This window comes from Convolutriloba macropyga, chromosome 15 (genome assembly GCF_964194025.1).
Source record: "Convolutriloba macropyga chromosome 15, txConMacr16.3, whole genome shotgun sequence".
NCBI classification, from domain to species: domain Eukaryota; kingdom Metazoa; phylum Xenacoelomorpha; order Acoela; family Convolutidae; genus Convolutriloba; species Convolutriloba macropyga.
Genome location: NC_134482.1, coordinates 26,745,965 through 26,757,994, shown reverse-complemented (window position 1 = coordinate 26,757,994; position 12,030 = coordinate 26,745,965). Strand labels below are relative to the sequence as shown.

General features: G+C 36.0%; 1 protein-coding gene across 1 annotated transcript in view; it reads right to left on the bottom strand.

Moving 5' to 3' along the window:
• LOC142354133 (uncharacterized) overlaps positions 1–12,030 on the bottom strand; it is a 52,234-nt gene that overhangs the window by 4,310 nt on the left and 35,894 nt on the right. Inside the window, exon 8 of the mRNA XM_075406401.1 lies at positions 4,239–4,419. Coding sequence (XP_075262516.1) covers positions 4,239–4,419 — 181 coding nt within the window. The remainder of the gene's footprint in view (positions 1–4,238; positions 4,420–12,030) is intronic.

Genomic DNA, 12,030 nt, shown 5'->3' with positions numbered 1-12,030 from the left:
TCCCGACTTTTTGTGCCGAACGGACATGAATTTTGTATGCAGTAACTGTCTGACATTTTTTGTCGCTAAGATTCAATTTTATCAAAACCCAAATTCGTTGAAATATAGATTTATTGTTTTCATTATCATGCGTGGCTCAGACTAATTGCTTGATCTGAGGATGATTAGATCCGATAATCCTTTTGGTAAATTTAGGACAATTTGCCCTGATAACGGGCTAAATATTGATCTGGTATCGATCGCCAATGAGCCTAGTTAAAATCAAGACAAATTCTTTTTAGGAACACAAATCCCCGACATTGCTATTATCAATTAGCAAAACGAGCTAGTAGTTGATCTAGGAATTCTAATTCTTATCATTATCAATTGTTAACCTTGAGATTTTTTAGATAAACGGAAAAAATAACGTTTGGGCAATTTTTTAAAAATATATATTAAAGGCAAATAAATTGCCGACAATCTGCTGAATCCATTGGAAAGAGAAAATTGGGATTCAATAAAGAGCAAATGAGAGCAGTCATTTTTAGGGATGATTGACAGATAAACAAAAAACAGCCCATATTCAAAAAAATCGAGTAGATTTTTCGAAATCAAATTTTCTCAAAACCGTTAAAACAGTGAAATATCAAACAAAATTATTGAATAGATTCATATATTGCTATTTAGTGTGCTAATTGTACCTATCATTAGTGAGATTATGTCACAAAACAAGTCTGCTGAGACTGTTACCGAGTGAATTTGTTCTGTCCTTACGGATAGTATTTTATGGAAAAAAACTATGGAAGCGGGCAAAATCCAAATCACTAATTATTTGGAAACGAGTAGTGTGAAAGTCGTTGAAACTGTTCGAATTGAAAAAAATGTCCAAATAAACTCAAATTCGCCACATTATACCGCCAATAAGACTTCTAATTTATGATTCCAAGTGCCAGAACAATAAATACAAAGACAGTCAAAAATTACTAACATTCCCCCAAAACAGGTAACGTTTAAGTCCTAAAAGCCACAATTGGCATCTAAACAACTGCAATTATGCATTATTATGGCAAATGTTTTACTTTTTAAAATGATTACGGTATCAAATCAAAAGAAGATTAGGAAAAAAAATGGAAGTCAAAGCTCCCCTTTAGAAGCTTTTCGAAACAAATTTACTCCTTACAACTACTTGCTTTTTGCTTCTTTTACTACTCAAACGTGATTAAAATCGCTACTCCAATTTGAATTTCTTTGACAGAAAAAGTCGAAAAAAGGGCAAATGTCCTAAAATAGACAGCGCACCAATACATTTCAATACGTTGTTAAAATGAGTAAAACGTGCTCAACTCTTTCTCGCAATATTAACCAAAAAATTAGAGCTTAAATTCAGCGTTATTATGACAATTCAAAGAATTTGAATTGTATTGGGGTGCTGTCTTTTTACGACTCGATTTAATCAATTTTATTGGAGTGATTTTTGAAGCGGGAAATGAAACGCGTGAAAAAATTTGGAGTAATTTTGGGGCTGAACAAAAGTGAAGAGAGGAGCAAAAAGAGAGTGATTTTTGTTCATGCGGCTGTTTTTGAGAGAGCGAGAAACTGATGTGTGAAAAAATTTTCTCTAAGCGAGCGAAATTTTTTTTGTTCACGTGCGGCATATTAAAGCAGTTTTTTAATTTACTTTGGTTAAGAGGTTTGGTTGATTTTGTTTTAATTTTAGGCTGGTTTCGGTAGTGCTTTGAAGGTTTTTGGAGATTCATGTGAATTTTATGATAATTCGGAAGTTTTTAATGTTTTGGGGCTGATTTTCGGGCTAATTTTTGCGTTTTTTTAACGATTATTTTGTTTTGCTGGCTCAAATGGATATTGAAGAAACCCCTTCTACTTGAGCAAATTTATGATAACAAATGGTTACAGTTTTGAGGGTAAAAATCTTTTTTTGTTGAGAAATATAACAAAAAAATGGCAAAAAGTGGAACTATTTTTCTTAATTTTTTGCAGTTTTTCGATTTTTCCTGTTTTTAGCTAAGTTTCTTAGCCCATTATGATTTGCCTATTGTTTTGCGAGCAACTGGATACCCTATTGGTTGATGGGAATTTTTCTTTGGATTTATATGCGTTTGAAATTTTAAAAAAAATTTGACAACTTTTCCAGTTTTTCAGAGGAAGTTGTTTTTAAGAGCTTTCTTTTCATAATTTAGCCTAAAGTATTTTTTTTTCAAAATTCACATAAGTGCTTTTAGTAAGTACTAGTTGTTTTGATGAAGTTATTTTGCAGAGATAGTTTTTTCGGGATCTCAATTTATAACAAAATTTGATCCGATTTTTTATCATATTAACAGATTTGATTTTATTCTCTTTACTTTTTTGTTTCATGGTTTTGTTTCAAGATAATCATAAATTAGTGAAGGCACATTTTGTTTGATGAGTAGTTGGATGGCGTTTAAATGGATTTTCACTTCGGGTCGTTTCCGGAATCCTTCCGGCTATGTTTTTTTTGAGATCTGTTCTCACATTTTTATGATTATTGAAGTCAAATTGGAGTATTGATTTTGGTCACACCGAAACAGGAAGTGGAGCGAAAAAACGAGTGGTTTTGCGGCGTGAAATTTTTCGCTCTAAATTTTAAGTGGAGTGAGAAAACGGTGTTTGAACAAAAATTCGCTTTCTCGCTAGTGGTTTCTTGTTCACATGCGGCAATTTCACTTTGATTTTTACTGTTTTTTTTAATTTTTTGGATAGGATTTTTTTCTCAACGGTTTTCCCAATCCATTCACGGTCCGTTCTAGGTCTAGTTTTCTGTTTATTCAATGAAAATTCTTTGAATTGTTCGTTAGGACTTGTCCTGCTATGTTTTTTTTTTTGGTTGCGTAAATTGTCTAATGAAACTTAAAGAGGTATCAAAAACAATACAGGGCTGACCAATGCAAATAGAGGTAATGGAAAGCAGCTTTCAATCTGATTGACCAATCGTTTTCTAACGGCGCTGAGCTAAAGAAAATGTGCCATCTCTTTGCATGTTGTGTTTTAATAGGTTCATAACAGGTGCAACAAGTTATTGAGGTGTGACTGATGTTTTCAAGGACCGCATGCCAGACGATCAAGATAAACTGTCTATTCAAAACAGCTTTTTAAACAAAGAATTTCTAAATTGATTTGAAAAACATGCAAAAAAAATTAAAATAGAGCTTTATCTTCGCTCTAATGTCACAATGATGATTTGTTCCGTACGTATATTCAGGCAGCTACTCATAGATTTTGTATCATGTCGTGATAGTTATCGATTTCTGACAGAATAGTTATTATTGGTACTATAGGTCTTTTTCATGTTATGAATAACTTGAACTAAATATTAGATTCTATTGAATGTGGCATGCAGTCAAATTGAGCGGTTGAAGTTAACGTATTTTAGCAGATGCGTACTTAAGTTTCCTTTTTAGGTACGCCTTTTTCGTTGAGACTGCACCTGTTGAGATAACACGTTTAAATTCACCCTATTTATAACACTTCTTAAACTGTTCAAGAAAAAAATTCGCTGTGTAATCACGTACGAAATCAAATCAATAAAATCAATTGATTTTAAAGTATGCGCCAAGTCTTATTCAGGTTCAAATAGGGATATTTCTTCCATCCGAAAAGAAGACAGCTTTTTATAACAGACTGATTTAACTGGAATTGTGAATTGAAATTTGATCAATACAAGTGAAATGAGCTCGAAATGTTCAAAACATCTTACTTGGAGGCCTTGGAACGCTGCTCTTTTTACGTACCCCCTTCCCATCCCCATTGTGAAAAATCTTATCCAAATTAGTAATTGCACAAGATATCTCCCTAGTTAAGATGTTGACGTATGAAAAGACAGACGGTTTACGAATTTCGGATATGAAAGATTTTTGACCGACCAAATAGTCAGAATCGACTATTTGATCGACTATTGGTCGATCAAAATTGTTGTGTTAACGTTTGGTTGGTTCAAACTGGCGGTGGTCGACTATGCCTGGAACAAGGAGAACCTATTTTTTTAAGAAAAGCCACAGACTTAGGTCCAAGAAAACTTTTCATTGAATGTTTTTAGTGCGATTGGCGGGCGCTTTTCTCATTTTCTAGGGCTGAAAATTTATGTTTAAAGCATACCCTTGAAACTTGTATTAGCAAAAATGTACATTGAATCCACTTAGACCCACCCCACCCACCACACTTCGTGTTTGTTACTCTGAATATAATTGACATACCACTGGTCGGCTCAAAATAGGAATGTTAACCTGATGACGCTGTAGTGAAATCCATGGCTGTCAAGTGGGCAGCTTTGTGAACTGTAACTGATAGCCTCCTAGCTCCACTAAGATACAGAAGAGACACTGAAAGCTGTCCCTTTTCTGGAACCCTACTACTACTACTGTTGTTAAGTGAAGTATCTGGTGTCACAGCAGCTGGCAGTCGGTTCTGTAAAAAAAACAGCTGTCGCTTTCTAAAACCAGATAAAATACAGAAGGCGTAATACTATATTTTCTGGTTTCAGTATTACCCGGGCCGAGGTGTCCACCCATAGTCCACCGTTATTAAGCGAGATTAAGGGTGTAAAGCTTTTTCCACTCTTAAATAGTAGGGAAAAGAGTGTAAGAGCGTAATTTTGTAAAAATTACACTCTTTTTACACTCTTTACACTCTTCACTCCACTCTTTTTACACTCCTAAAAAATACTTTTGATTGCACTCTTTAGTCCAATTTTTAGTGGGGAAAAGAGTGAAAAGTGTAATTTTGAAGCGATTACACTCTTAGAAATACACCGCAATTCTGAAGAAATTATACTCTTAAAAATACACTACAATTACACTGTTTTGTCCACTTATTTCCTTCTTTTCAACGGGTGTAAATCTTATCCCGGCTCCGCACAAAAAAAAATTACAGAAATTTGTGCTGCAATAATAAAAGTTTGATCTACGACAATGAAGCACTTTTTCGTTTAGCTTTTTGGTTTGGCCTGTCTTTGTTCTTCTTTCTGTAGTAGAGAGACTTTTTCAGGTTAATGGCATGTCTGATTCATTGCTTAATGAGTTTCAAATGCACCTTTTCAACGCCGCCAGTTGCAAACCATTCTTCGCCGCCAGTTGTCCTTGATACCACTGAATTATACAAAAAGAAAAAAGAATTCAGATTATGGGTTATTTGTTCAAATCTGTGTTTACTTTGAAGTCTCCTCAGATTTACACCATACTGAATGGTCTTTTTGGCTTTGAGTAGACGTCCAATTGAACATATTTAAAATGTTTTTTAACAACTTTTGAGTTTAATAGATTCGACATTTTTTTTCGTTTACTTTCTCTTCGAATTTCTGCTTTTTTACACTCTTTACACTCTTTTCCCCAATATTTTTCGGCAAAAACCTCAACCCGGGTACATACATAACCCGAGCCCCTTTGATCATTGTTGCCACCGAGCTCTATGGCCAGATCAAGTAGGTTGGTGTTCGGCCAAATAAATTACGACTCAAACTAAAGAAAAAGACTGAGAATATTTTTTCTGTTTGTTGTATCTTATTTTATTTAAATAGTAATTGATCAGATCCCCATGTTTATGTATGTTATGAACTCAATGGTTCAATTGCAAACTAACATAATTTAATAATGTCCCAAAAATTTATGTAGACATCAATATCATCTAGGATTTTGTTGAGATTCTGTTGCAGATTTTGGATGCTATTTAAAACTGTCATTACAAACCAACGCGGCCCCTACCATACAAGGTTGACCATTCAATTTACTTCTTTATTTTATCAAAATGCACCTTGTTCCCAAAGATCTTGGGAATTCAAGAAAAGAAGTCAAAACATGAAAAATCTCACAAGAAGTCCCAACCAAATAAGAGCACCCAAACAAGTCTAGAATATATGTTTATAACATAATTATGACATATATTTTTATAACATAATTGAGCGTGTTCCCAATGACCTTAGGAATTAAGGAAAAGTGGTCAAAACATGAAATCTGCCGATGACTCAATCACCGCCAAAAAAACCAGAGGGTCTCACTCTTTCCCGTAAAACATCCCACAAGTCGCAACCAAATTAGAGCAACCGTACCAGTCTTGATTATTTTTTTCACTATACACATAAATGCATGTAAAAAGGACCTTATGATGGGATATGGCGATAAAAAATTATTGGAGCAACCGCAAGCACGATTTATTGAATTAACGTCGGCACCATTATAGTGAGAAAAAAATGGGTATATTTGTGGGTTGCAAGCCCACACTCTTTCATTCTGGGATCTAAGCGTCTCTACTTCAACATCTTCGAGAAACAATGATTTGAGTTGAAGCAATCTTGATTTGCAGACCATTGACAAACGTTGCCGATCAACCCGACAACGAAAAACCACTCACTTCTAGCCATTTACTCATTCAACGACCGTACAGTTCCCTGCCAACCAGAAACTTTGAAAATCAACAGCCAGCTACTTTCAAATAATGGAAGCACTTTTTGCTGTTGATGAACCACGAGTGGTGGCGTTTAGTGAAGGAGTACCTGCGGACATTAATCCATTGACAAAAATGGACGGACAATAACCAGCCTCCTTTGAAAGTCGGAGATAATATGTGGGTACTCAAAGACTTGACACCAAGAAGAAATTAGCTCCTTCAAGGAATCGTGGAAACATCCACTGGAAGAGACGATGATGTACGAGCTGTCAAGGTAAAAACGGCCTACGGCTCATTCGTGCGTCCGGCCTCGCACGGGTTTTCTTCTCGTAATTTTTGAGTAACTTTTTTTCGCTCCGGACTTAGGCAGCATGAGCTACCTTCACAGCCCCTTACCATGACAGTATTTCAGATTTCAAGTAATTAGATTCAAAAATATCAGATCAAACGACAATAAAGATGATCTTCAGCCTCTGTCCTCCTTCGGTGAGCCTTTTTCCGAGGACATTTGGAGTTCAAGAAGTCAGAATATGAATATTGCCAATAATTAAGCCACCGCCGAAAGACCAGAGAGTTTCGTATTTCCCATGAAACATCTCACAAGAAGTCGCAATCAATTATGAGCAACCAAAAAATTCTAAAATATATGTTTCATTACAAAAATTGAGTGATTCATCATTGTAGTATGCGACTAGTAGTATGCAACTAAGATCAATGAAAACAGAAACCCCTTTTGTAGGTTTTGTAAGACAAAAATGATGACATCACAAAAAAGCAAAACGAGGTGACCCTCAGCAAGACAATCAGAAGTGCAAAGTCGATCAGCATCAGGAAAATCCCTCACGACGATACTTTTGGTTGGTTGCCGACGTCACCAGAGAGAAGAATTTATTAAGGGTTTCAGAAGTCACCCGACAAGAGGGCCTGACGTTTTTTTTCCAGACGTCACCACGAGATGATCGCTCGATGTTGCATGCGTCACCTCAGAAGTCCCTTTCCCGTTTAGACGTACCCAAAAGAACTTGACTTTATTGCGACAAACAGTCTCAAAAACAAAAACATAGAAGATGTCCCGCAACAAGCTTTTGTTTATGTTTTTTGAATCAAATAGTCGTCACGAACTGCATGCTAGCAATAAACGGAAAACACACAAAATTGTTCTGCATCAGAAAAATTCAAAACCATTTTTCTGAGTTTGTCTCAAAAAATCTACTTGAATTCAAAATTAATTGTTGGAAGCACTCCAATTGTTGAACAAACACGAAGTGTGGAACATTTTGATCAAATACAAGAGCATTTTTCGACTTAAAATCCAGTTTCATTGTTGAAGTCTTCATGTAATATTTTTGCAGAAAAAAAGACGAAAAATTCGCAACCGTGTTTGTTTGAGTTACGAAAATCAAAAATTGTTCCTCTAACGTTTTAATAAATGCAAAAAGCATATTGATTGGACTTTCTCAGTTCGTTATAAAACAAACTTCACAGCTTATTTATCGATTTCGCGTTTTGGTGAAACGAAATTGCTTCTCTGACTGAAAAAAAAACGTTTTCCTACTGTTTTGAATAAAACATTCAATAGATTTAAAAAACTCTTTTGGCTCCCTTTGTTTGCCAGAATACAATCTTCAAATTTTCGTTTTATCGTTTACGCAAAATTGTGATGAGGCAACTTATATTTTGCCAAATTTCTTCTTTGACTTAAAGAATTCAAAAAACGTTTTTCTAACGTTTTACTGGAAACTTTCAGTAGATAACAAATAAGCTTTTGAATGAGCCCCTTCAGTTTGTTTGAAAGCAAGCTCATTTTTTACTTCATCTCTTTTGCAAAACTGCGAAGAAGCAGAAGAAGAGTTGCAAAACTTCTTCTCTGATTTTTAAAAAAAAATCAAAACACATTTTTTCTTAAGTCTTGTTAAAAAATTCTGTCGATTTTTAAAAAGCGCCCCTTCAGTGAAATACAAAACAAGCTGCAAAGTTATTTAGTCGTTCATCAGAACAGTGAAGAACGGACAAAAGTTCCTCAAACGCTACATCAGAAAACATACAAAGGTGTTTCTATTTTCTTTTTTACTTAGTTGCATGCTACTAGCTGTGAGGTTACTTATGGGGGTAGTTTTTGTTCTTAAGAAAACCAGAAGCTCATGTATGCACATCAAAAACACAGCCAAATCCAAAACAGAAGCAATCCACTTGGATAAAAAACTGACGAAATCATAGGAACCACCACAAAGACTCTCGATCGTTTTGCTCTCAGTGATGCAACGTCCTCTTTTGTTGATGATTTTACAGTCTACCATCAGCAGATTTTAGCGAACAGCGATTCATTCCAGTCGCTTAGGTTTTTCAACACGCAAAATAAACTTCAAAACCATTTTCCTCTGGAAAACCTTAAATCATTTTTAGTCAAAAAACAAGCCAGCTGATTCTTCTCGAGATCTCACCGAGGATTGATTTCAGACAAGAATGTTTCCACAAAAAAACTTGGGTTGTTCAAAATACAAAGGAACATAGAATTATTGATTGATAAATCTGAATTCTGTCACAAAAACATTAGAGAAAATTTACAGACTCTTGATTTTCATCTGCCCCAGAAAAAACAGCCAATTTAACTGAGTAACACAAAGACAAAACTTAATCATTTCGCTGAAGAAGCCTGAAAAATTGCAAACAATTATCAAGCGCCTGAGATAACTTCTTCCCAACTGCATAAAGGACAAGAATTGAAAGATAAGGAGAATAAAATTTTACCTGGAAGATCTACAAAATTCCAGCCACATTCAAAACTCAGAACCGTTTGTATTGAGCCTCTCAACCCAATCGGTGTTCAAAAAAACTGCCTGCTTGAAAACATATCCAAAAGTGTTACCATTTCTTCTTCAATGTCAACGTATCTACCACAAGCACCACCTTCAGTAGAGCGGTAGAGCGGAAACCCGAGGAACAATTTCCACTTTCACATCAAATATCTAGCTTATTACATCAATGTTTGAAGGAAAGCTTCAAAAACCCTTCAATTGAAATAAACTCTATGTCGTGTAGCTCACAAAGCTCCAAATTGTTAAAAGCTGACAAGTAGACTCAAATCACAAGTAGAATCAAATTACCACCTCTTACAATTCAAAACTTTAATGGTATCCCACTGAAATACCACAAATTTTTTTGTCTCGTAATTAACAACATCTGTTTTACTGACACACATCATAACACCAATTTGCAACATGAAGTTACTGACCAAGCAAAACAAGTTCCATCCATTCTTATTCGTATAATCCTCTTTATTATAGCACAGCTTTAAACGAACTCATGTCTTATTCTGTTGATCCTACAATAGTGATGAACGACTTCATAAATCATGTAGAAAATTGGAAATATACTTACGACTACAAAAAGCGAAAGTTTGTAGCCTTTGCTTCGTTTATGAAAAGTTTATACCAGTTTTCCAATACCTGGGATACACTTCGGACCAACAGAGCTCAACACTTATGAAAAGATCCCGCATAGCATCCTCCTCAAATGTACGGAGCACAACGTAACATCAGTCTGGACACCAACTACTTTACTTGTATTTCAGAAAAATGTAGAAGTTCAAGCACAATCAGGATAAAATGCAAGGGGAAAACTTCCAACAAACTTACCTTTCTACAAAGAACTTTAATAATAACGGGAATTTGAACAGCAGCGATAACCACCCAAAAAACAAATATCCAAAGTTTGTGTTTTTTTTAGCACATTCGACCAACCGAATCAACAACATTAAGCATTAACGCTACTGTGAAACAAAATAATGTTCCACTATTTCCAGCTCTGAACAACGCAAATCAATCAAAGCGCTCTATTGAAAAACGTCGAGGAAATAACATACTAGCGACCTGTACCGACTAACAAAAATGCAGCGCAAGCAAGCAATCTGACAGTGTTAGCAAGAGTGAGCAATCTTTAATCGAACTGTTTTATCAATACAATAAAAAGGAGAAAAATTGCCCTTCAACAAAACGCTGCCAAACATGCAGCGGTTACCAACACACAACACTGCGTGACCCCGATTAAATCATGAAGCGTCCAGCAGCTCTGTTTGCTAGCAGGACTTCCACAGGTGCAGATCTTGCAAACCAGGAAATTTAGACAGTCAGGCAGTAATCTGAACCAGGAAATAACCTCATTGCAAGCGTCTTGTCCGAACCAAAAGGAGCCGGTACGGACACTCCTTTGCGAAAAAATCATAATCAAAATGAGGGCGCTAGTATGAGCAACTCCAACGAAATATTTAAGTTAAACCATCTACAATCTACACCAAAGAACATAACGGGAAGAACGCTTTTGATACGGACGCTCTGATTGATCCAGGCATCCAATTTACCTTCATAGCTGACAAAATTACAGTATTTACGTGCACTTCCACGTGAGGATCAAGAATCCAGCAAGCTTCAGTATTTTAATGCAGAGCACAACTTGACAATGTTAAGAATTTTTGAACCAGTGAAAAATGCGCATTATGGAAATTTCAAACAGTTTCAAATACCTACTACTTATAGAACTCCCTGTCTAAAAATGGCACACGCTAATATATTTGAACTCATCCCGCTTCGCGATGCATTCGGGTCATATTCAGTTCCCAGTAATAGTCGAAGGCAAAATCGGTGCTCTTTCGGGATAAAACACTTTCAGACATCTAATTCACTTCATCCCAGTAACCAAAAACCAGCCATTCGGCATCAGGACAAAGCTTAGATGGGCCCTAGCCGAAGAGTATGAATAGGTTCAAAAGCTACCGAAACAGCGTGTCGCGACAAAGCTCCGACGATCAATCCCTCAATGAGTTGCTCGAGCAATTCTGGAAAATTGAAGCCGATCGAACTCAACCCGAGGTCGAATCTACAAATACCGTTGACGACGAAACCGTTGAAATTTTGAACCAGACAAAATGCTTATTGCTGAAGGGCACGAAATTGGAAGAACTCGATTAAAACCATTGAGATTTGAAAACTGTTTTTTTTTTCAGATGAAAATTCTTCTCAAGCGTCTCAGTATTGACATCCAAACAAGAATGTTGTACAAATAAGCTCTCAGAACAGGTATCAAAAACTTTCATGTCAAGCCAGTTGAAATGCAGCAGCAAGAACCCAAAAAATATTGGTATTTGCCGCACCATCTGGTTGTTAATCCAAACAAGCCCGGAAAAAAGCAAAGTAGCAAAGGCGGCGGCCAAATTTAGAGGCCAGTTTTGAAGTCAAGTTTAGTCACAGGACCAGATTTATTAAACAACTTGGTAGGATTTGTTCTGACGTTTTGCGAAAAACCAGTTGCCATTCTCTCTGACATTGCAGGCGGGTTCATGCAGATAGGAATAAGGACTGAGGATAAACCTGCACTACGCCTTCTCGGCCCCAATAGAGATGGTTAACAAACATCAGTTCTCCAGAATAATTTTTGGAGCAACCTGCTCCCCCTTTTGTGAATTTTTTGTGGTAAACCATCGCACGGGAGATAATGCAGTTCAATTTACAACAGCAGTTATTGCGATAAAAAGCCATTTTATATGGACGATTATATGCATTCTTGCGGTCTATATGGGAAGCAAATGAAACCATTAACCAGACAAAAAAAATCCCTTTAAAAGTGGTTTTCGCTTGACAAATT